This window comes from Apostichopus japonicus, chromosome 9 (genome assembly GCF_037975245.1).
Source record: "Apostichopus japonicus isolate 1M-3 chromosome 9, ASM3797524v1, whole genome shotgun sequence".
In the NCBI taxonomy this organism is placed as follows: Eukaryota; Metazoa; Echinodermata; class Holothuroidea; order Aspidochirotida; family Stichopodidae; genus Apostichopus; species Apostichopus japonicus.
The window spans coordinates 12,465,001-12,490,895 of record NC_092569.1 but is presented as its reverse complement, the minus strand read 5'-3'; the positions used below and the strand labels follow the sequence as shown (position 1 = coordinate 12,490,895).

Below are 25,895 nucleotides of genomic sequence, written 5' to 3'. Positions count from 1 at the left end.
AAAGAAAATACATGTAGCAATATTGCTGCAGACTATTGTTCCAGAGGAACCCACTAACATGAATAAAGGCATTGTGCGTTTCAACTTTCATTTTAATCCACTAGACTTTCAAAATTATCAAATCTAAATTAATCGATAACATTCTTTACCACTACGAGTAACTGAGCTTCGTGAATTGATTTCCTTCGAAAAACTAAAAACAAGCAGGTGGTCTTGTCGATCAAAAGTATTATTGCAAAGTTTGGAAATTGTGACTTGAACGCAATATTAAATGATAATAACTGGTTGATCGTGCTATCTGAAGTTAGAAACAAGAGGCGAACAAGTACACTCAGATCGTGATTCACATGGAATTGTTCGTATCGCTATCACAGATACTTCTTAGTTCATTGAATAGGTTTCAATAGTGTTAAGACTGTCAGACAAGTTACACACTGAACATAAGATGACTAGTAGCCGTTTTTCTATACTGCTGAACGTGACGTTAACGTTATGCAGTGTAGTTGATGCCGTAGGTAAGTAAAATTATATTTGTATGCGGTAGAGTGTGTTATTATATAGAGGCCCATTGCATGTCCACTAATTTGATGATGTTTCAATTAAACTGACTTTCTCGGTGGCCTGATATAATGCACGACTTTCATAGATTCCTTGTGGTAATTCCGCGTAGTATTATTATGCACTCTGCAACAGTGCAATTCATTGTTCACTGTCATTGTAACGTGTGATAGTTCGGTGTTTCAATCTGGGCCGTTATATTAGAGGATGGTTAATTCGTGTCGTATCTGATCTCAGTTTCATATTATTCCATTTTACTGAAATTAAATTCAAGTAGGTATATATATATATATATATATATATATATATATATATATATATATATATATATATATATATATATATATATATATATATATATATATATACACATATATATATATAAATACATATATTGTATGTTTTTCTCTTCATAGCTCCTCTGATAGATTTATGTACTTTCGAGGAAATGTCTTCGCAACAGTCTCAAATAAGTAAATGCCCTATGAACATGGTAGTGGGAAACTGCACCTGTCTGGGAACTTGTGTAGACCCTTTTGGTTGCCACGGAAACTGTACCGATTCTGACATCTGCATTTGTCCACCGGATGGATTCTTGATGAACGGGGAGGACTGTGTTCCCATGGAAGACTGCGGATGCTATGTTGAAGACGTTGGGATCTTGCAAGTAAGTTAAATTTATATAGTTAATTAACAGACTGTTCAAATTCAATCACAATCAATAATAATATGTACGTTAAAACTGGCTTATAAAATGTCCAACCGCATCAGCCAAACATAACAATTAAGATGTTGGTGAGCGTGGACATTATTGACGACCAACTGCATGTCCCTCTCATGAAGATAGGATATGACAAGGGGGGGGGGGCACATATGTTGAATAATTGTCACTTATAACATTTGATGCGATATTTCCAGAATCCATGGGAAATATCTATAAATGCCCGTGTGGCTGTCATAACAGTTTAAAAACGAAAACATAATTTCACATACATTTTCGAAGTTGATCTTTTCATATGGTACCACGTTACTTGGAAATTGGGGAAAGGAGTAAAGTGTGAGCTTCTTCTTCCCTTAATGCTGAAATGACTGTATCATCTTCCCCCTCCCCCACCCCATCCCCCCCCATCAATACCAACTGTGGGTATTTAATCGCAGGGTTTTTTTCTCCCTATAATATGAAGAGGTCAATTAAAGAATGCGCGGGTGCTACAATGTAAAAAAAGGTTACTGTTGTAAGAAGACTCATATGAGGATCTTTTCGCTCTTCCATGATAGGTTTGGTAATCGAACTAAACGCTTCTTCCTTCCATTTTATACTAAACACACACACACAATTTAGGTTACGGCCTTTCCTTTTATCATTCCCCTGCAGCAGGGGGAAGTCTTCATAAACAACGAATGTTCGATGCGGTGTGTATGTAGTCAGGGAGACTTGGTGTGTGATTACGAATTTCGATGCAGCGATAATGCAACATGCCAACAACAGAATCTCAACGATGTACCATGTATTTGTGACGATGGTTTCTATGGTAACGGATTAAATTGTACTTTGGCTCTCGACTGCGCTGACTACCATAATGCTGGATTCGTTGAAAATGGTACTTATCTGATCACGCCGAAAAACTGGACAAGAGGACCATTTGAAGTCTACTGTGATATGGCTACCTCGGGAGGTGGCTGGACGGTGAGTAAATAACTTCAATCGTCTTGTATTAATAATACTTGTCTGTCAATCGTGAATGTCATGTCCGGAATGCTTCATTTGGGATCCTCATGCAATGTTGCCCTTTAAGAGTTGTTTGTCCTTATATTTGCCTATTGCCACACTGTTCTGGGTTGACAGTGCAAAAAAAGTTATATTGTAGCCATTATCTAGCTAGCTTCTGGAGACATGGTCCCGTTTGTTTAAATTTTGCAGTGGCTATTCTCGTTTATCAGCTTCTCGGCCTTTGGCTAAGATCATGTGTAGTATCTTTTTTCCCCTTGGAGGGGAATCGTGATACACACCTGAAGATGATCACACATTCACAGTCTCGAGAAAGGGGGCTAGGGTTGAGAGCTGATCTGTCGTTAGGTTGTTTGGTTTTTCGTTCCCAGGTTCTTTCCTGGAAGACTTTTCTTAAAAAGATTTTATTTTCAACATTATGTAAATCTCCAGCTATGTAACTTTGTGTATTACGACTTTTCATAGTTTACCTTGACTAAGTGATTTTTACATTTCCGTATAAGTTTCCATGTTATTATTGGTTACTATTGAATATCGCATAATGTATTCCGTTCGCATGTCTCAATAAAACATTCACTACGTCATAACACTGACGTGATACTCAAGGCAATATATATTTTACGAACACATTGTCGAGGGGTGGGTGGGGTGGGGTGGGGTGGGTGGTGGGTGGGGTGGGTGGTGGGGTGGGGTGGGTGGTGGGGTGGTTGGGTGGTTGGGTGGGGGGTTGGGGTTGGCCACCTTACAAGCTCACAACTCTTTCAATTATACTCTTAAATCGGGTTCTGATAATAGTTATCGTTATACTATGACACACATCGTTACATGTTTGAACGTAATTTTCTCAATGTGTAGGTATTTCAGCGTCGGGTTGACGGATCTGTCGACTTTTACCTCAACTGGGCTGATTATAAAGAAGGCTTTGGAGACGTCGACCAAGAACATTGGCTCGGAAATGACAAAATACACCTTATTACTCACCAACGAGAGTACAAACTCCGTATTGACTTATCAACTGATGATATGCATCATTACGCAGAGCATGACATTTTCAGAATAGGAAACGAAGAAAACAATTACACCCTGACGGATATTATCCAAGGAACCGGATCTGCAGGTTTGAAATCCTAGCTATTGTACATTACTAGATTAGTTACATTTGGTATGTAATGCTAGCTATTGTACATAACTGGATTAGGTTTGTTATGCTAGCTATTGTACATTACTATAGACAATTTACATTACTATAGACAATTTACATTAAGTATGTAATGCTAGCTTTTGTACATCAATACAGTAACTTACATGATGTGTATAATGCTAGCTAATGTAAATTAGTACAATTATTAACATTGGTATGTAATGCCAGCACGTGTACTGAGTACATTAGTAGATAAGTAACATTATTATTATTATACCACGTTTTTCGAGACGCTGAACAAAAATCACAAGAAAAATATATACATATTTTTTTTAATTTTCGTTTGTTTTCTTCAATTAAACAAAATATATATATATTTGTTTATATAAAGTTGGTTGTATGTATGTATGTATGTATGTATGTATGTATGTATGTATGTATGTATGTATGTATGTATGTATGTATGTATGTATGTATGTATGTATGTATGTATGTATGTATGTATGTATGTATGTATGTATGTATGTATGTATGTGTGTATGTATGTATGTATGTATGTATATATATATATATATATATATATATATATACATATTCATTCATTCATTTCTTTATTCCAGTATAAATTTACAGGGAAATTTATGATAAGGATAAAAATATAACAATATACAGAACAACAATATATATGTTTATATATATATATATTTATATTTTTATATTATTATATATATATTTACATTATTTATATATATATATATGTATGTATACATATATATATATACATATATATATATATATATACATATATATGCTTTTCTTTTCTTTAGCTCGTCCCTTAATGATACCAAGCCTTGGTGTGCCATGGTCTACCAAAGACCGAGATAATGCCGACAATGTCGAAGGGACAAATGACTTTGAATGCGCTGTGGAGAACCACGGAGCCTTTTGGTACGACGCGACGAAAGGGTGCAGTCTTTTCAATCCCAATGGCCAATACAATGGATCCGAATTGAAGGGTATTTACTGGAAGCTGCTTACTGATCACCGTTATGTTATTAAATTTGTCGAGATGAAATTGAGACCATATTGACTTTATAGATGTTTACTTTTAGTTGGAATCTTTTGAAGATATCAACACTCGTCGATCTTTGTAAATATTCTGTCCTGTAACTGTTGTTACTTGAAGTAATTTTTTTTTAAAGCTTGTGTTTTAAGGATCAAAGCAAGGACTAACATGGGCCATGCATGTTTGGCAATAGAAATGGGGCCCCAAGGAAGAGCTGACTTCAACACGAACCCAACCAGGCTGGGGTGGGGGTGGGTGAGCTCGGATGAGACAAATTGTTGTATTTGGCACCTCGTGACACCATAATACTATGGCACTCTCAGGCTTCCGTTCTGAATTGTTAGTTTGGTGGGTATTATGAGATGCCTCAAAAATCCTTTCGTTGGCTCCGAAGGTATATGTTAAAGGAGTGGGGTCCATCTGGGGACATCTGGATCTCTAGATGATATAAGCATGTAATTAACTAGTGTACATGGGGTCCAATTGGTTAACTGACTGCACGTTTAATAGCATTACCAGCCACTTCGCCAGCCAACGATATAGTCTTCACCGGAAGGTGGGTGTCACTTGTTTTAGAGGGGATGAGGTGTCGTTGGCCGCACCGGCAAAATTTACGTAGCTGCTCATTTTCTCATATATTATATTTCAAAGCATGTATAATGTATATACGTACATTAAGCAATAATGTACATGATATTTGTGAAGTATACAGCGGATGATGTGTAGTTCCTTGCTTTCTTTTTTTTTTGCGTGCGGGGGGGGGGGGGGTGAAGGGGGTGACGGGGTATTTGTTCACAATACACCCCATACATTTGATAGGATTATTAATGCAACTCACTGCTTCGTTTTCTTTACTCATTTTAACTAATGCACGTGATATGGCAGTGGTATATAGACGACAATGATTTATCTGATTGTCAGAAACCAAAAAAAAAATTAAAAGATGTGGGGGGGCAAAACCTAGCAGGTATTTCGGAATTGAGCATGAAAAGGTACAGGAACAACCTGTCGCACTGAAGCCTCAGTTGATAGACATTCTTTAAGTAATTAATTAATTATTAATTTATGAATGTTGCTCGCAGCTGTCTGTTTCCAATCCTATCCTATCCTAGCTATCCTAAGCTATATTCAGAAAATGCAACCAGTCACGGCGTGCAGGCCGAAGATGGCTCACTGGAGGTGATGGGGGGGTGGGGGCAGGGAGACAAACTTATCTCAATTAACCTTACCGACAAATAATGGGTCTGTGCATTCTTCAGTAACATATCAGACTGGTTTAGTTACACTCTCTGATACACTTCTCCACAAAAGGGCACCTTTCCCATTACAAAAATATGGAAGGGTCCTTTCATCAACAAAACATACACTTCTCATTTATGGAAAGGTCTCTTCTGATGATTTTTTCAGTTTTCACAAACCTTGGCTGCATGGAACCCTGTGACCCTGCTCCGCCCCTCCCCCACCCCCTGACATTAAACAATAAAAAATCTGAGCTCCACAGCGATAAAAGAGCGATTAAGTTCTTCGTGTTTGTCACAGCTTATGATAAGATATATTAAATGTAGATACATTAGATCACATAAATACATTAGATGATAAGTTACATGAAATATCATTAACATAGATACTTTGTTTCGCAGTAATAGATGTAATACATGAAAGGTCGTGACTTGATTTAGTTGAAAGAATTCGGAATAGTCTTGGACACTGCAAACAAAGTGTGTTATGGGTATAGCCTAAGAGAGAGAGGAGAATGCAATAAAAAAATGTTACCAGTATTTTACCGAAATCTCAAAACAGAGACGAGCTCTTTCCTCAGATAGCAAACGAATAACTTCTTAAGTGAAAGAGAAACCGAAGGGTAAGCTACCGTTGGTGAAAGATTTTAGCCATAACACGACAGGCATATACTAGGTCCTTTTTGTAGCATTTGTATAGTGCACTACTACACTACTAACAATAGCCTGTTCTATTTCTATAGCACTAAGTTAGGATCAGTTTGCTATGTAAATATTTACAGCCTATAGGATACAGAGTTTAACACGCGTGTAGGCTGATCTGATTAGGCCATACCACAGGGTCCATTGTTCATCATTTACATCCCAGCCTTGCGTTGTAACTAATGATGGTGTAGGCCTACTGTTTGTAATTGACCTAGCTACCTTTGTTGAGTCATTAATCTTCAGATTCATTATTGTTCCTACGATATCAATTGCCGGAGCAATTGCTTACTATAAGGACTTCCGGTCATAATGTGTGAGATTCAAAAGGTGGCGGGCATTCTACAATTAAGCACAAGTTCCATAACAATAACTGGAACTTGTGGCAACTGTGACTGGTGTGCTTAGTGCTATACAGTACATTGCTACTTTATGTGTGGAAAGAAAGAATTATTTCAATGTTCAATGATTTTACAAAGTCTTGGCTAGCCCGAGTCACTTTCCTACATCAATTTTTTTTTGGTCTTAAATCCTAAATCGATTTTACTTGGTGGGAAGTTTGATAAAATCTTTAACCTTATAATAATTTTGGTAAAAATATGTCATCTTTCTTTCTAAAATTGAAGAAGACAAGTCCTTCAGTCAATAACATGAATCATTTTCTGAAAGATTATTTTGCTTGGTGCAAAAAAAAATATACTCTTTCAAGCAACATGACTGAAGATAAATGGGAAAAGTTCTGGCTACCATGGTATAACTTTTTTTGCACTTATTAACATTTTGTTGCCTTTATGAAAGGTAACCAAACATTCTTCGATTGTTTTTTGTTATATTTATGTAAAAATATGTTATCATTATTACTAACAAAGCATGTAACTTATGTATCTATGTATGTTTTTATTTGTATTTAATTTTGTCATTCTTGAGAGAAGAAAAATATAAATGAGCACAATAAAAGTCCCTTTCGAGGAAGAGGACGATGTAAATGTTAGTGCGGCCATGCCTACCTGTACTTTAGGCCTAACTTTAACTTAAGTATGCAGTTGGCAAACTTGTTCCTGGGAGATGCAACAACTATATGTAAAGGAATCATGTGCGGCTTTCGTAGACTTCCATTGTGTAAGTTTGCCTGACCTTATGCCCACCACATTTGTTATTATGTCAGTTTGTGTTTGGGATACTATGCAAACATTTGATGCAGATATATTTGATCTTAATGGAATGAAGAATTGTTACCAACTACTTAAATCCTGGTAGAGGGTAAATTTGTCAAAGGTACTGATTTTTAAGATGAATGTTTTTAATGGAGAAATTATATCGTTGAAGAAACATTGTTTTCCAACACTCCAACACTTGGGCTTTCTTTTTTAATGGTGATGTCCTGTGCGTGAGATGTTTCCTTGTATACATGATATGTCAAGAATCCTACATTATTTTGAGTTGATACATAGCAGAATGGTGTTCCCTGTTGTTTGCAGTGAAGATATCTTGTATAGGAATTGGGGGGGGGGGAGGTGGGGGGCTTAATGTGCTAAACTTAAAACAAGGCAATTCCAAGTAGCTGACATTTACTTAATATTTGGTGTGGAGCCTTGGGACCATCATCACTATGTTTTCACTGCCATTTTGGGTTTGCTAATTAAATATTGATGATTGGCGTGGCCAAATGAGAATATTTCTGAAATAAGCATGTAAACACAAAATCTGAAAAAATCAATTTATGTTTGAGTTGATACTAGGTATGATTATAACCATTAACCCAAGGGTGGTCCCTGTTGTTTTTGGTGCAGATATCATGCATAGTAATCAGTGGACAGGGCGTAATGTACCACAGGTCTTTTTTCTTATTATGACAGACATAAAATAGAAGGGCCTACAGTGCGTAGCCAGTATGTAGCACTGTAGGCCCGGGCCTACACATTTTTGGCCAAGTTATATATTTTTTTTTAAAACACCCATAATTCAAATCCATAAACTTGTTGGACGAGTTTAAGAATCTAGACAGGAAAAACTATTGAAATGAAAGTAGCAAGAATATGGCTAAATTAAGTGGCCTATTCTTCTGTCATCTAGGCTGTCATTTCTATCGCGTGCCGTTTCATTCAACACTCTACCCGCCGAAAAAGACTAGGATCCGACCTTGTCAGTTTTTTAACATCTAGTTAAGAACCCGTTTACGCAGATAATATTTCAGTTGAGAAACATTCCACAGTCAAATAAGCCTATCGTTGATTAACATACTTTATAGAGCTGCAATAACTTTGTTGCCTGTTGTTGTCACGATCGCCGTCGAAGTTCCTAAACAGCCTTTTCGATACCAACTTCTCTTGGGTTCATTCACGATGTTCTACATCGGCGTCATTTTCATCAAAGTGTAAGTACTTACGCTAACTAGGGTTGAGCCTACATTTCACTATTATTTCTCAACATTCACACATTCATATTTGCGCTTGTAAACTCAGAATTGGGTATCATTACGTACTATTATAGCTCGTTTGTTTTGGGGGTTTAAAAGTGATATTGAATGAGGTGTCTCAAGTTAGCAAGAGGCCAGGGAACCAGAATGAACACTCGGGAAGGGCCGTTTCCGGCCATCTGGGAATTTGTAAAACCGATGGTGGCGCTCCGCTCAGATAGTCGTGCCTACAACTTTAAAAATCCCGGCTACGCCCCTGGATTATTTGCAAAATATTCCAGAAAAGCCTCAGCGGCCATATGTGTTACTTCTTAGAGAAGGCAAAATACATCCTCAGCAGTTATTTGTGATCATCGAGAGACATGCCCTACCTCAGAGGACATTTATGAAGGCCATTGGTGTGTGCTTCAAATCATTGTATGTGTTTAATCTGGAATTCCAAAAGGCATGCCTTGATGCCTGGGAATTTTACCAAAAAGTTGTTTATGAGTTGCCTGGACTGGTAGTGTAAAGTGCAAGCAGATTCAGGATGTTCGTGCTTACCGTGCCAACATCAAAGACAATGTAACTGCAGTGTAGCAGTCGTCATAGTCAGCATTCCACGTTTCCACATCTCAAAGTTCACTTTGATGTATATCTTCCAGTTTCTGATAATAAAAAAAAAGATTATATCCTTTCATTTCGCCACTACTTGTTTTGATTGGTTTGCATGCTAATTCAAATTTAACTATAATAATGAACAAATCACTGTGTATCTAAAGTTTTTGCTTGTTTTAAATTGACTTCAGGAAGAGTTGTTTCTTTGTCATTACATTTTCAGACCAGTCACATCGGATGACTTGAGGGATTGTTGTTATTGTAAGAGTGTTTAGATTCGTTGTGCTTAATACTCAGCCTTATATTAATAAATCCAATCAATGTGATGATTGTGTGCTTACCATGGTGAATGTAACATTTATTACACAAACTGTAACATGAAATTGATATACTGTCATAGCATTCAGTGTCCCAAGAATGCTAATGGTCAGTTTTAATGCAAATATGTTTCATGTCACAAAGTTCACTATTGTTCCATTTTCTTTCAAGATAACTATATCGGTTCATTTCATTCTTCATTCTTATTTGGTAATGGTTAATTGTTGACTCTTAGTTGAAATTAAACTATCATCTGCAGCAGATTATGAAAATACTGCTTATATATGGGTAGCTACAGGAAAAGTCTATCTTTGTCATTTTCTTCATGGCCGACAGTTGATTATGATTTAACTTTAGTTTTAAAATGATGTTTACTGTAAACGTTAAAGAGGTGGGGTATTTATGTGAAAAGTGAAGAAAAATAATTTCAGTGTTAACTGGCTACCACGAAATAGTCAAGATCCATCCTCTAACTTGAGGATGTATAAGTATTGATCCATTTTGCTTAATAGTATTGCATCATAATCCTGTCAAGGAGCTGATAGTAAGTTTACCTCGTTGGAACGGTACTACAATGCTCAATTATATACCAGCATGTTTAAGTTGCAAATCTCACAGGACACAGAAGATTAGGTTTTTTTTTAAATGTTCATGGGATGATGTTTTGTATAATTGGAACTAAAGTAACTATGAACAGATCATTTTACGTATCTATGCAAGAAATTTTAGCTACTGCTGCTAGTAGAGTTGTATCTTTGTCAAATTTTGCAATCAGACAGTTGATTATGTTACTTTTTGGGAGCTTTCAAATATTCTTACATGTTAAGGGAGTTGGGTGAAAATTCCTAAGTCGACCATATATATATATATATATATATATATATATATATATATATATATATATATATATATATATATATATATATATATATATATATATATATATATATATATATATATATATATATAATATAACATAATATTCTGTATACGGACGGAGATCCGAGGTGATTTTGGCAGAGTGAAAGACTTGAACAAGTTATATAAAAATTCAGTGTCATTTACATAAAGTGGTAAGTCCCCCCGCCCCCACCTTATGTTGTACTTTTGAGTGAATTTACAGCCAATTATTGAGAATAGCTCCGATTCTTGAAAGACATTTCTGATTGCCCGAGTGGGGAGTTTTTCGGAGGTGGAAGGAGGTTGACGTTGGCTTGAGGTAGACCGAATTGCTAACTTCTTACGTGTTTCCATTGGATGCAATTATACAGAAGTCTGATGTGCGACAAGGTTGGAGAGGGAAGGGGGTGGGGGTTAGGGTTTGGTTTTGAGGTAGTCATGTAAGCTCATTTGGGAAGTGATGAAATGGTGATTTATTTGTGATATATCTTAATGCAATGTACACTATAGGTACAAGAAGAGAGGTCATTGTTCTATAGTACATGCCTGTGCAATATATACATGAAATGAAGAGAAAAAATGGGAAGTAATACTAGAGCCTATATTACTAGCCAAGGCCTACTTAGTTTCCTATGGGAGCGATGAAATGACAGAAGTATATAACAATGCAACTGTAGGGAATCTGCCAAACCAGGTCAGGAAATGACATCGGTTCGTGTGCGTTTTTTACAGAATGCAGAGTGTTGATTAGACTGCAAGGATGTAGGTCTGAATATAGTCTAGAACTATACCAGCTCATTATATAGGTTATACGAAGAAGCCCACACCTGAGATGAGCAGCTATATGCCACATCGACCAAATACAATCTTCCAAAATCAATTCAAAAGGACAGTATTTTCCCTGATAAGCTGGTATCACACTTCAGAGAAAGGGATCACCTTGACCGAACACAATTGAAGGAGAATTTGGTATCAATAGGCCTACTGTTTTGTTCATTTATGGCATACGTATAACAATGTCAAAATTCGCGTTCACCTTCAAACTCAGCGGAATGCCTATATACTAGCCGCCGATGGATGTTACACCACACTGGCATGATTTGTCAGAAGGCCTTAGTCTAGTATCATTCATTTTATCATCATAGTTACCTTATAATAATGTTACATCTGGATTCAAACGTTAACAGAAAATTATTAGTAAGAGAGTCATATGGACGGCCATTGACAACATGAATATTCACTGATTGAACTCCACTTTTTCGACGACACATATAGCTATATATGACGTTATACTTCTGTTAATACATTTCAGTCGTTCGGATTTTATTTGTCCCTTTCGTGGAGCTTATTTTTGATATTGCTTTGATCTATCATCGACCGTTTGCTGACGATGGCAAACACCAAAAATATCTTAATTGCTTGTGTCTTGGTTATGTTCTTAACAGTTTCGATAACTTGCTTCGGTTTATTAACGATGGACGGTAAATTATTGTATGACTCAACAATCCCTCTTCAAAGAGATGTTATGTCAAGGGGTTTACAAACGCATGTCGAAGGTGCTGATGTGCAATACCGAGTAGCCGTAGTCGCCACTTCGGTCTTTTGGGCAAATAAATTAATACTTCCAAGAATCGTTACTTGCGAACTACGGATTGAAAATTCATCGGTCCGAATTGAAAAAGCTACCTATGAATCTGGTTATACTCAACTACGAGCAGATGTATTGATTTTCTCGGGGATAATTGGTGACATTGACATTTGGCAGGAACTTGCGAAGAGAAGGCAACGTAATCAACTGTGGGTATTTGCAACCGAGGAGAGTGCGTTTACTTCCAGGAAGTTTATTCCACCCATAGAAATGAGTGATATTCATTTTAACATCAGTTCTACGTATCATCCCAAATCTGATATTTATATCCCATATGGAGCTTTCTCTCCCTTCACCGGTGAGGAAAAAACAGCTTTAAAGTTCGAGTCAAATTTCTATCAGAAGGAACATTTGATGGCGTGGGTCTCAAGTCATTGTAGTACCCCAATGTGGAGGAGATCGGATGCCGTACATGATCTTGGAAACTACATACCAATCGACATGTACGGGGGTTGTGGTGAAATATCCTGTCCTAAGCAATCTTGGGTGAACTGCACAAGGGTTTTCAGAAAGTACAAATTTATTGCTGCATTCGAAAATAGTTGTTGTGGGGGTTATATTACAGAAAAATTTTGGAATGTTGTCTCTCTCTTTAAAGCTATTCCTGTTGTAATAGGTGCCCCAAAAGTGGATTACGAACGACAGGCTCCGTCTAATTCGTTCATTCACGCTGACGATTTTGATTCGTTGAAGGATTTGGCAGACTATATCCTAAGGGTATCAAAGGATAAAGATCTCTATGATTCATATTTTCAATGGAAAAACAATGGCACAGTGAAATGTAACCCTATTAGAGATATAACATCACTTACAGATTTCGGTGTTTGTAGATTAATCGACTTCCTGGAAGCAAAAAAAAAAGATTTATCAAAGCGAGTCTTCGACCCATATGGGCTAAATTGGCTAGGGGGGTGTAACGAATGTGGACATCACAAATGGATCAAAGATTATTCAAACTTTTTGAAATTTTTGAAATGAAATGTTGGGAGGAGGGTGACAATTTTTATTGTACATATTTTAATGCAGTGATATGAATCATTCAAAATGTTCTGTGAAACAGACAACAGAGCGAGGGATCTTCATTAATTTCCTACGAAGACCATAAACAAACTCATTCGTTGGAACAAAGGGGTCGGTAATAATAAAACATCACTATAAAACTAACTACACCTAGATTGCGCAATCGTATAGGGTGGAAGTTAAGCCTGTTATTGCAAGATTGTGGGGGCGATGTTCCTTTCGCAGTTTCGCGGGTATAAAATTGAATCTTGCTCGCGCCGGAATGGACCCGCAGGGCGCCCATAGAGGACCACTGATATTAAAGTCACTGAATTGTACTTTGTGCACGGATGTGTTGACTATTTGTTTCAATAGGCTTAAGTTCAGCCAGTTACAGGTGACTGGTTTCATCTGTACATGTATATAAACCTTCAAACTATATGTTTTTTGACTGAGGGTATCGGTTAACAGGTGAATAATAGCGCCCATGCAGCTGCTCCGAAATATACGGACAGTGCAATAATAGTCAGTTTTAATTTCAACAGTTTAAATATTTCAACAGTTCCTCGTATCATCTGTGCATGTACGTGAATCAATTTGTGCTTCATTTTAGTAAAAAAAAGTCATTCATGATGGAAGATTCAGGAATCAAATTCCTTCAATTGCAGCATTTTACTATTTGATAAAATTTCACTATAAGTTATACAGCAGATTGCAGTAAATAATGGCAACATGGTTAAATTCATTGGCAAATGGAATGTTCTAGAGGCATATTGTAACAATGATACTTGAGTTTTTGATTGAATGACTTGTAATTTCCCATAATGTAATGTAATATAAATAACAAGATCATATATGTGTTTTTTATTTTTTATTGTTGTATGTACTTTGGTTTTTGCATAATGTATACGTTTGCGATTTTTGTTTTAGCTCTCTGTGCACGAGAAAAAAAGTGTAAATAAAAGCCTTGTTTGAGGCACGAAATATTAAAAAATCTGTGTACGTGAAGCAAACTGTTGTAAAACTGTTGACGGACATTGCATGTTCCACTTACACCGGTCTTTTGATCGAATCCAGCAAATACCTCAGAGATCCGTACGTACATCTTTCCGTAGTTCAGAAATTCAGAATTCAACTGTATATCGGAATTATTTCATTTACCGTGCTGCAATATTCATATACAGTCTGATCATTTAGAACCTTTAATATAACTTCAGTTCATTGCTTATTCATTTTTATGTGTTATTTAACCTTGTTAGAATCTTACGCACTATCTATACATATATTTCTAAACTGTTTTATCATGCATACATGTTGTTTTCATTTTGATATTAGATGTGTTTGCACTATATACTTTGTTATATTGATATAGTTGCTATGGTTTTAATCACTGAAACCTACGCTGACCTAACGGAAGCACATTGCTTTCCCTGAAAGACAATTAATAACTCGCTTATGCCAGAATGACGTCACAAATTTACAGAAGTGTATACCTTGTGCAGGTGCATACCAGCTTTTACTCATGTATTAAAAAAGTAATAAAGTAAAGTTCTTCACAGGCTTGTTTGTGAAAGATTAATCGTAACCATATACTGAAGCGTTTTAAAAGATAACAGTAGGTAGAATTCCATGCCTTAAGTTAATTGATATACTATAATAGGTCAAGCAAAATAAAGAATTGAGTGAAATTTATGTAACCTATAGTCTGTATAGCCATTCCAATTTCCCTCTGACTGTTCCTATAGAGTGTACTTTCGAGGGAAGGCGTGGGTGGGTGGGTGTGTCACCCTAGTGAATATCAAAAGTCGATTCCAAGTCGGTCCCAAAGTTGCCTCCAATATCAATGAAAGTAACAATTATAAAGCAAACATGAAGAAACGGAAACAGAATCATTTCCTCTGGTTTTTTTTTTGTTTTTTGTGTGTGTTTTCTTATAATGCTACAATGGTAATGACGTCGGCTCCTCGTTGCATACTTAAATGTTAAGGTCAATCCATTGTGTATATATACCCCTGGGTGACATCTACAAGTTGATATCTCATTTGCTATATTTGTAATGCATTGTAAACACATCATTTGAAGTCATACAAGCTGCATGCATTGTTAGTATTATCTTGCAATGATCTGTGCGTATGCATATGTGTCCAGCAATGTCCAGACCGATATTATGGACGAAAATGTCAAACACACTAACACAAAAACTGCTAGACTGAGAGTGCAAAATAATTTCCTGGGGGGCTCAGTCATATAAATTATTCCAAGCCACTGGAAATTTACTAACATAGTCAATTGAATATCTCATATATGGAGAAACTATATCTTGAGTGTATGCTATAACATATTATGTATGGCCCCGTCCGGCTAATATTTTTATAATTGGTATAATACTTCCGTGTGGGATAACCACTCATCCCGAGTGTGCTTTTGTTTCTGAATAACCGTCAAAACGCGTATCAAATGTAGTGGTAAAGGTTAAGTATTACGTAATTTTTTTTTTATTTCTTTAAAATCGAGTGTGAGAGACAAATACTGCACCAATGACATCACTTAAACACCGAAAAAAGAACATTTCGCTACTTTACAATATCTAATTAAAAATAAATCAATTAAAACAGAGAGGAAGTAACCAAACGAAATGAAGCTTTTTAGAAGTGCAAATGTAATTTACAGATTTTTTCCGTTTTAGACAAACAGTACTACGGAATGCCATATGTATCAAAAATGTCCAAAACAATAAGCGTCGTTAAACATAACTGGTGATTATTATAAGATTATTATTATAAGATATTTCTGAGGGGGTGGGGTGGGTTGTTCTTTAAGAAAATCTATGGTGTATAAGCTAATGATGTTGGTTGGGTTTGTCTCCCTCCGTTGTATTCTAACTTGTTTGGATAAAACTGTGGCGCTCTTCAGCTTTAATGTGGTTATTCTTCAGAGATATCAAACCACCAGTGTCGTGTGTGAGATATATCTCTGAGTACTCAAAGCTAAATCGATTGAATTAAAGCCTAATGGAGTATATCTGTTCAAAATTTAAAATGAAGTTTAATTGCTATACATATGTTCTGCACCAATACATTTGTTTGTATCAGGAATTATCTTATTATTATTTTTTTGTCACCTCAAAATTTTTCTCATTATTGGAAAATCTGTCTTGGTGGGGGGGGGGGCACAAACAATTTACGGAGAGGCAACCACAATATATGGAGGGTAAAATGCCCGTGTCCTGTAACTTATGCAACTTTTGTGAATATGATGTTGTCACAGATTCAGTACACAGTAGTATGCCCAGTGAGTGGAACCACCCCACCCTCTTCCACCCGACGTTTGAGCCAACCTCACGATAGGCCTGCATACACTCTAAAAATTCACTCTAATTGAATGAATTTTAACTCTTTCAAGGAAGTGTAAAGAGGGACCACTCTTTAAAGAGTGAATTTCACTCCCCTACAGAATCCTGTACAGAGTGAATTAGTGATGTTATTTATGGTGTTGGTGAAAAGGAACCAGCCATTTTAGTCTAATCTTTGCTGAACAGTTGTAGATGGTGGTATTACATATCAAGTCATAGCAATGAAGTAACTTTCTCACTCACACATCCAAATTAACATGAGTTATACAACACAAGATCTAAAATGTAACAGAATTACACTACTGAAAGATTTGCATGGCAATTTAGAGACAATGTAAAAAAAAAGGACATGAAATATTGTTCTCGCATTTTTGTTGTATGTACCTGAATAAGGAACTTTAAAGAAACAGAATGTTCAGGCAAGTATGAAAGGTCATGAATGGACTAAGTATACAAGTATAGAACAACATGCACACACAGGACAATGCAAACAAATGATGGATGGTATAGACTAGTAATAGTAAATTGATAAAAAAATAAATAAAACTAAATCTTAAATCAAAAGTTATAAAATATCTGCTTCAGTAACTGACATTGTAACATGTTATAAAAGTAATCTCCATATTCAGCAATCATACAAAAATGTTATCAAAGTTAGGATAAAACATCACCGGTCATCATGTCTCCTTCCCTTCCGTGATGTACAAATCAAACAATAGTTTCAGTCAAGCATAAACTAAATATTAAAGTGTAATGAAAGCCTAACAGTCCTAAGCTATTCTGGATAAAGTTTTTCTCAAGTGGACCATCAGCTAAAATCAGGACACAGGTGGGAGTGTAAGATACAACTAACATAAGTAGGATGTAATTTACAAACAAAGAGGATAAACATGAGACAATAGTGAGACTTCTGCAGGCTTTCATTAGAAGTTTTCACCGGTACCCAACAATGATGACAAAATCGTATGACATTTTTTATATTCACAGTTTATTAATATGCAAGTTCATTAATACTTATTTTGATGGTGGCAAGTCAAGAAAAGTAGGATAAAATAGGATTGTTAAGGACAACGTAGAAGTAAGAGGAAGGTTCATAAGGTAGAGTAACTGCAGTGGAATAAGAAGGAGTCACTTGAAAGCATTTGGATAGTTTATTTAAGGAATGCTGTTATCTATTTTAGTTTGTTTATATGGTTTATGCTCATATAGCTGGAACATGCTCTTAATTAGGCATATTATTGAGTGATACATTAAATGACCTAACTTGTGGGTGTACCTTATCATGACCACCTTATAAATGAGACCTTCAAATAAGTTTTAAAAAAGTAGATAAAGGTAGAGCAAAGTGCAGATTCAAGATATAATGAAACTTGAAAAGCCTGTCAAATGCTACTATTATAGATTCACCAACAGGTATGTTGGTGCATTCACACACCTGCTGGCTGGCCCAAGACTTAATAAGAAATGGTGAGTGAACTCCTCAATCTTTTCTGTGCACCACTGACCAACATCGGTTCCAACCTGAAAGTAAAAATAACATTTTTTTTTATTATTTCAAATTACTATAAAAACAGTTTCAAATTAAGACAAGTGTGATTTCATGCATTGTAATTTTGATAAGTGGTTGCCATGCCTGCTATAATTCTCGTGAAATAATCCTAGCAGATGTGTTGAGGTGTGGCAAATAGAATCAGCTGTATTTACTACCAAACACAATAGCTTATATTTTAGTTTTACATGTTGTTAAAGAGTCACTAGAAGTATAAATCCCTTCATAAAGTTAATACTTTGTTAAGTACTTAACTACAGCAGCTGCTGAACACATGCTGGTAGAATTAGTATGTGAATAACACAAACTACTACATCTTTGTAGCAGTGTAGATAATCATAGTTGTCAATAAGAAAGATATTGATAACAAATACAAAACAATGATCTGTTTGTGAACCTGGAACATCAGTTTGAACTTATTTTGTTTTGAGTAAAACTGATTCAATTTTTCATACAATATACTGCAAATCTTGTCCTTCTCTACCACATTATTTTATCTGTTGGGTGCTTTTCTCCTTTGATAGACAAAAGTTTGTTCAGATAAGTAGGCACCAAATTGAGTATGTAGGGTATAAAAGCTGTGAAGAAATTAAACGCTCAAATAACTCGAAATTTGTCATACTGTTTGATCTTGAATTTATCTCCAAAGCTCAGGCCTTGATAATAAATACTTAAACAGCATTTAATTTTCACCAGGCTCCAGCATATACATCCTAGCTGCCACCCCACCCCCCGCCCCCACACACACCCACAAAAAAAGAAAACCCATTTAAGTTGTAATCACATTTGCATCATATAGATTTGAACAATTATTATGAACCATTATAAATACAAACAAATTGCAATTAAGTCGTCAATGATGCTATTTTGATCGTATTGTTGACTTAGCTGAACAGCTTTTTAAGCAAATAGGCTTCGTTTAAATCAGGGGTTCCCTAACTGGGGTGAATGAACCCCCAGGGGATGCGTGAGTCTATCCCAGGGGGTTCGTGAGACGTTTCTGAAAGTCAAAACTAGAGTATTTTTTGTTGAACTAAATTCTTATATATCATATAATCAGTCGTACATATTCCACAACATTACACTATGAACTTGATCTTTTACCAAGCACTGTTATGCGTATTATAGTATAATAATGACTCAGATCGTGCCTCGCAATATTGGGGATTCGTGGACAACTCTGACATCCACAGGGGGTTCCTGGGGGGATAAAGTTAGAAAAACCCTGCTTTAAATAATATTTATTTACCACTCTATTCTGTATCATACGGCATGCACTGTATACTGGCTGATACAGTAGATGATCTTTTCTCCTTTCTGTAATTTGTGGTCCTCATCATCGTGACCAGCAGTTCCAGGGCACATGAGTCAGCTGCACAAAAGAAGAAATATGTTAATGATGCCACATTATATCTCTAATTGCTGTTCTATTATATGATAAGAAATGACCAATTACCCATATAACTTAATATGACACTAGAAATATAAAGAATATGCAGGCATGATATGTACCAGCATTTTGTTTAAAGGGTGTGAAGACTCGCGCACAAAGAAACGTCTCATGCCGGTAATCTGACCTAGTTTCGAATGAGGTGTAACAGAAGTGTTAGACACCACCATCGATCCCAGAAAATACACACACCGTCGGTAATTGGACACTAGTGTACAGTCGATACATACAGCTACGGTCAATACCCACAACACAATGCACATAGCAGCATGGACATCTCAGGTCTAGATAAAAGATAACAAGGTTCCACGTTTCATTACTGTCTGCATTTTGTAGCGACAAGAAGAAAACGTCACTTGCAAGCAACGGAAAGTTAACTTTTCAGATGGCCGCACGCGGTTTGGGGCGAGTCTTCAATGCCTTTAATATGACACCAGATAAATATGAAGAATATGCAGGCATATGTAACAGCATTATGTTTAAGGAACATTGTCTAGTAGCTGGGATGACTCATAATGGGTAATGACATGACCTTCAATTCCATGTATGTCCTCTCACATGGAGCTATATGCAGTGGACACTAATTGGCGTAGCCTCGGAAAAGTGTTGGCCACAGCAAAAGAACATGTTCGTGTGAAGTGCATAGAAAATTATTCGGTTAACTTGCAATTACGTTGTGTTGAAACATAATTGCAGATGACCATTGGTATCCATAGCTTATATGTCTCAATACCCGCACAAGGGGAACTATGAAATGTTGACTTTTTAAATATGTGGGAACTATAGCCTGATCCTGACTAAATGGTTAATTGAATAGTCTTCTTGACCTCATGGCATTATGTTGAGAATAAAGCAACTATGATAAAATGTCTGCTATATGGTTCCAATGTACCCTTTGCTTGTACCATCTCCATCTTTATATTTCAGAAAAATGGCACCCAAGAATTTATTTCTTTACACCCTGAGACACTTTGATGATTTTACCATTGCCATTTTGGTTATAAATTCACTCCCCGTATAGAGGAGAGCTGGTCAAATCCGAGGTTAATCTAGGGAGCAATGACAAGATATTACATTATTGAATTGAATTGAACAATGCATAGGCCTACATCAAATTATATGTAGGCAAACAACATCAATCGTTAAAGGCCCCCACTGCCTTGTGGGGCCATTGTTGATAATCTCATAAATCTATAGTTACTTCTTTCTTGGCTAACCTAGTCATGTGCTAACTAGATATTTATACCTACATTGAGTCCACCTCTATGAGATAAGTGACCATAACTTGCACCAACTTCTTTCTTGATGATATGGTCACATGACCATCTTCCATCTCCTCCAACAAAATCCTGCCAAGGTGTCTGTTTTCCGAGATGTTTTGCTTGAAAATCCTGTCAACAAACTTCACTTAGTGAAACATAAATTTAGTTAATTTAAATTTGCAATAAGCTTAAATATTCAGTTTTTTCATTACCCTCAGGACTCTATACTTAGTCCATGTATGTTTTAAATATCACTCAGGATAACCTGAGTTGTTATGTCATCAGCCCAAACAGGTGTTTTATTTTGATGAATTTGAAGTTCTCCAGCATCAGGATTACTAACAGCTATTTTATGAAATCTCATTCAACAAGTTTAGCAGTGAACTTGAGTAAGTCTAAGAAGGAATTTTTCTTCAACGATCATCTTCTATTGGAATTTAGTGTGTAAAATGGATGGATGTTTTGACGTGCTACATATACGAAGGTTTTCCGTAAGCGGGGCGTATGTCACAAACCTAATCGTTAGCCTTGTATGGCCTACTTATAATTTCAGCGTTATACAATAGGTCAGAAATTAAGCACACTAACGCAAGTAAAACCAGGTGGAAAGTTAATTAAATGACTTTGTTGATTGATTGATTGATCCCCTATTTGAAACCCTTTTTTATATTTAATTTAACGGTATGAAGTCTGAATTTAAAGTACATTCCATATCCGAGTTACCTCGATTTGGCCTGATTAATATTGTTACTGGTAGTAGGCAACGGTTAAATTATTAAGGCCTAAGTTATAGTAATGGGTTAGTTTATAATTTTAACAGCATAGGCCTATATGCTAAATGTTCAATAAAGATTAAACCTCACCAGGTCACTTGTACGTTACTTTGTTAGTGTTGCGTTGGACCTAGACCAAAGCCTACGTTATAAGTTTATATATATATTGACAATAACAACATACCCTTGCCTAGTATCCTACTACAACTACTCATATAGTACATATGGCTAGTATGTGATTATTCGACTTATTAAAGATAGATTGATATACCTTCAAATAACTGTACAATGTTTTCTCCAAAACCATGACACTCCAACCAGTTTTGGACAGACATCTTCAATTGCCTCAGAAAAGTCTCTGCGTGGTTTTGATTGAATTGTTTTTGCGATATTGCATACATTATACTGTAGTATGTTATGTAGGCAATTTATTGCCTGTCAGATAATCAAAAAGAGCGGCAGCATTCGTCAATGTTATTGGCTATTCACATGTCAACACACACTTATTATTCACTCCGGGTCAAAGAGTGTACAGAGAAGTAACTGGAGGAACTGAACACCAACAAATTTCGCTCTTATATAGAGTGAATTTTGGCTCTTATGGAATGATAAAATATCACTCTCGGTTAAGAGTGATTTTTTTTCACTCTTTTGTGTTTAGAGTGTAGGTGTAGCTTATCAGAGAACTGGGTTTGGTTTTTATCATACCAACATTGCGCTACTGAATAGGTGGCGCACTTTGTGTTTCTTTTTTTGTGTGTGTTTCTAACGTTTCTGTGTACAGGCACGCTTCCAAATTATAGCTAGCGATCCAAACATGGATCGCTAAAATGTTTTCGTTTGGTCGCGAGATAGGGAATTGAAAACCAACAAATATCAGTAAATGGTAGCAAAAGTTTCCAAAGTAAGCTGAGAGTAAACTTCCTGTCTCATAGTGCTCCCCCCCCATCCCCTCCCCCTCCTCCACCAACGATTTTGATAAATATGTATATGTGTGCAGTTGTTGAAATAACTTTCAGTGCATATTTCCATTGCAGCCAATATCAACTAATGTGCAGTTTAATCAGTTTATCAACTATAGTATATAACGGGCCATTTTTAGGCCTTAGAAGTTATCGGTCGTGGCTGACCTAGAGAAATCAGTAGTCATAGAATGGGTTGCCAAGGGAAATGTTGGGAAAGCAAAGACGTATACCTTTTGTTCAATGTACGACTCTGGTGGCCATACTCGTATCTCTATAAATTGCGGTAGTGTTTCGAGTCACTTCAAATAAATTGCGTATAACATTGTTAATACTGAAATGAGTCGACGAGTCTGTCGTTTTATAATTTCTAATGTTTTAGGGAGAGTAAATAGGAACTTCACATGCATTTTATATGTGTGGATTTCCTACTTTCTTTCTTCTCTTCGTCAGAACTAGAATCTACTTTCACAATACATTGAGATAGAAACAGGACAGCGGGGAGGGTGGGGGGGGGGGGTGAGGATATCCGACAGTCAATAAACGTTCTCTAGAATTAGGTTTGCTAAGTTATAGGTTATGCATGAAAGGGGCGGGATTTTGAACCATAAATTAATCTATTATATTGCTCGCCTACCTCCCATTTTCTTTTTCCTTTTCTTAGAATGCATCTTTGCGTGTTTATCCTTTTTTTTATATATAAATTCATAACGCACCTCCATAACCGACAATGAATCAATATTTTTTTTAATATAAATTCATAACGCACCTCTATAACCGACATTAAATCAATTCAAACACAAAACAGCACAAAGTAAAGCACATAGTACGTTGATAATATATGATTTAGACTTAATAAAGGCTTCAGCTATGTCTGTGTCGGGATCATTAAACCTGCAATATCTGGCTAAATGGAATCAGATTTTTCCTTAACTGTTTGGCGAAGGTGTTTATCAGTGTTATCACTGTGTTGTGTATGTGTTATCACTGTATTATCACTGTGTTATCACTGTGATATCACTGTCTTATCACTGTGTTATCACTGTGATATCACTGTCTTATCACTGTTTATCAGTGTTATCACACCATCACATTGACCAAAGATGATTGTTGGGTTTCTGTCTCATTTAACGTATTTTACGTCCAATCGATCGCTGATATGATTTCCTCTCCCCCAACCCCACCCGACCCCACCCCACCCCACCCCTACTTATCTGCAATGAAACACTTAGATATATGAGTCCATTAAATGTGACTAACGGCAATCCTATTTGGGATTATGCTCGCTATCATATGCTCGAGAATATTGTCGACAGAAAGCCTGCAGCAAAGGTTGAGTTTGATTTTTGTTGTTTGTTCCATTTAAGAACGGTTGGTTCATTTAGGTAACATGCAGAGTTTCTTTCTTTCGGTGTTGGTTACATTTGTCGAAAATGGGTAGTTTGTAATCGTGGACAACTGCGTCAGTCTGTCCAGGCTGTAGCTACTCCCTGGTCCCAGGGCGTCAATCCCAATTGAAAAGTGAGGGCGTGTACATAAATGACTGATCATGGATAGAACTGAAGGAGTGTGCGCGTAGCACAAACCGCGAGTGGTAGGACCGTGTAGGGGTCTGTGACTCAATATTCTTAGTTGAAACATTGGGGCACTGATATAGGGGCTAACAATGAAATTGATAGGTATATATATAAAACATATAGTCGTAATACATATATGCATGAACCGTAGTTTCACATTAGACTGCTACACTGTTCACGCAGGATAATATATGAGGTCTCTACGTTTATTGTAATTCTGACCAAACTCGTGAAAACAAAACAAAGCAAACGCACTGTCATCACCACCCTGCCCTATCAACCACCCCTCCCCAACCAATCACCCACCACCCCCCCCTACTTGGCATCAGTTAACGTAATCACACATAAACTTTTTTTGTGAACATATGTGCGTAAGTACTAAACTAGCATACTTGAGGTATAATGAGTAACATGGTTATCACTACATCATGACTATAGCAGCTTAGCACCCAGGCTTAGCACCATATATGTATTTGTCTCAAAACTCCTATGAAATATATAATAATTTCAAAAACACTTAAAACTACCATGACTGGCATTGCTAACCAAACTGAATGTACGTGATAATACAACATTTATACAATCATTTAATTTACGCTATAAATGAAATCCGTAATTCCTTCTTTTCATCGGGGTGGGGGATGGGGGCAGATGAGAATAAAACATTAATAATTACTAATCTCACAGCACAATGTTTGTGCTCCTTTTATGAGATACACGAGTCATCATGAGCCTGATAGGCCTAGCGCCTACACGAGTCAGTCACCAAACCTGGAGGGACTTTTGATATTTGTGTCCCCAATCATTCAGAAAGCGGGGTTGGGGGGGGGGGCGGTTGGACGTGCTCCTTGTCCCTTTATGGTTGTCGCAACTGGTCCATCAATGAAAATACCAATCGGGAATAGGCAAGCATGTAGAGTCGACCAGAATGTAACCAACTGTCTTAATCAGAAGCACAGGCACTGTACAGAACTATCGAAGTTACGATGGCCAGTTCTATCTAAACCCCTGCCATGAACATACGTACAACTTTTCACTAACTCACAGTGCGTAATTGCTTCATTACCTTTATTTGGGTTACTAAATGTTGTATGCTGCCCTCATTTTAAGAGATCATTCTCGTAGCGCGCATCACCGTTCTTTGAAATATGTTGAATAATATTCAAGTATATGAAATAAACACAGAATGAAATCAGAAATTTTAGTTTCAGATATTTCCTTTATTTTTTTAGATAAAATCTTTTGGGGGGAGGGGGAGCGGGCAGGGTCATCATGCCAAATCCTTTCAATGCTTCCATGCATTTGTTAATCAGTTCATTCATGTTACGTAATAAAATACAATAACACATATCATATATCAATTAAAAAAAATAGTATTTTGTTGCTTTCAAAAGGGTCCATACAAATGTGTTGTCTCTTTCATGTTTAGTTAAAAAATGTTCTACCGTTCTGTTTATTAAACAGGCAGTGGGGCATGTACTCCATACTTACGAAATAACACTGTGCTGCCCTCGTTTTGCGAGCTTTACGTATGGTAGGATGCTCCATATAACCACCCCGTTCACTTACACCCTGAACACTAAATGTGATATCTAAGTCCTTGTAGAAGATTCCACGTTGACGATTCATGGCACCGTCAAGTTTCCGTATCAAGAGCG

The 25,895-nt window shown here is 36.6% G+C and overlaps 1 protein-coding gene and 1 long non-coding RNA gene across 2 annotated transcripts; one reads left to right on the top strand and one right to left on the bottom strand.

Annotated features, from left to right (window-relative positions):
• Positions 1 to 336: 336 nt before the first annotated feature.
• Positions 337 to 5,303, top strand: LOC139974024 (fibrinogen-like protein A). Its single transcript, XM_071980937.1, has 5 exons — positions 337 to 515; positions 975 to 1,225; positions 1,934 to 2,245; positions 3,143 to 3,404; positions 4,256 to 5,303. The coding sequence occupies exons 1-5, from the start codon at positions 446 to 448 to the stop codon at positions 4,516 to 4,518; spliced, it is 1,158 nt and encodes a 385-aa protein (XP_071837038.1). The 5' UTR covers positions 337 to 445; the 3' UTR covers positions 4,519 to 5,303.
• Positions 5,304 to 17,021: 11,718 nt separating this feature from the next.
• On the bottom strand, positions 17,022 to 22,134 carry LOC139974312 (uncharacterized). Its single transcript, XR_011795444.1, has 4 exons — positions 21,970 to 22,134; positions 20,914 to 21,065; positions 19,463 to 19,585; positions 17,022 to 18,185 (listed from the first exon to the last, which is right to left on the bottom strand). It is a non-coding gene; the product is annotated as an uncharacterized lncRNA (long non-coding RNA).
• Between the last annotated feature and the right edge of the window lie 3,761 nt (positions 22,135 to 25,895).

Bases quoted from the DNA above. Each gene is read 5' to 3' on its own strand.
- LOC139974024 (XM_071980937.1), top strand. From the start codon at position 446: ATGACTAGTAGCCGTTTTTCTATACTGCTGAACGTGACGTTAACGTTA. The intron at 1,226-1,933 runs GTAAGTTAAATT...ATTCCCCTGCAG, and splicing joins AAGACGTTGGGATCTTGCAA to CAGGGGGAAGTCTTCATAAA. The intron at 3,405-4,255 runs GTTTGAAATCCT...TCTTTTCTTTAG, and splicing joins CCAAGGAACCGGATCTGCAG to CTCGTCCCTTAATGATACCA.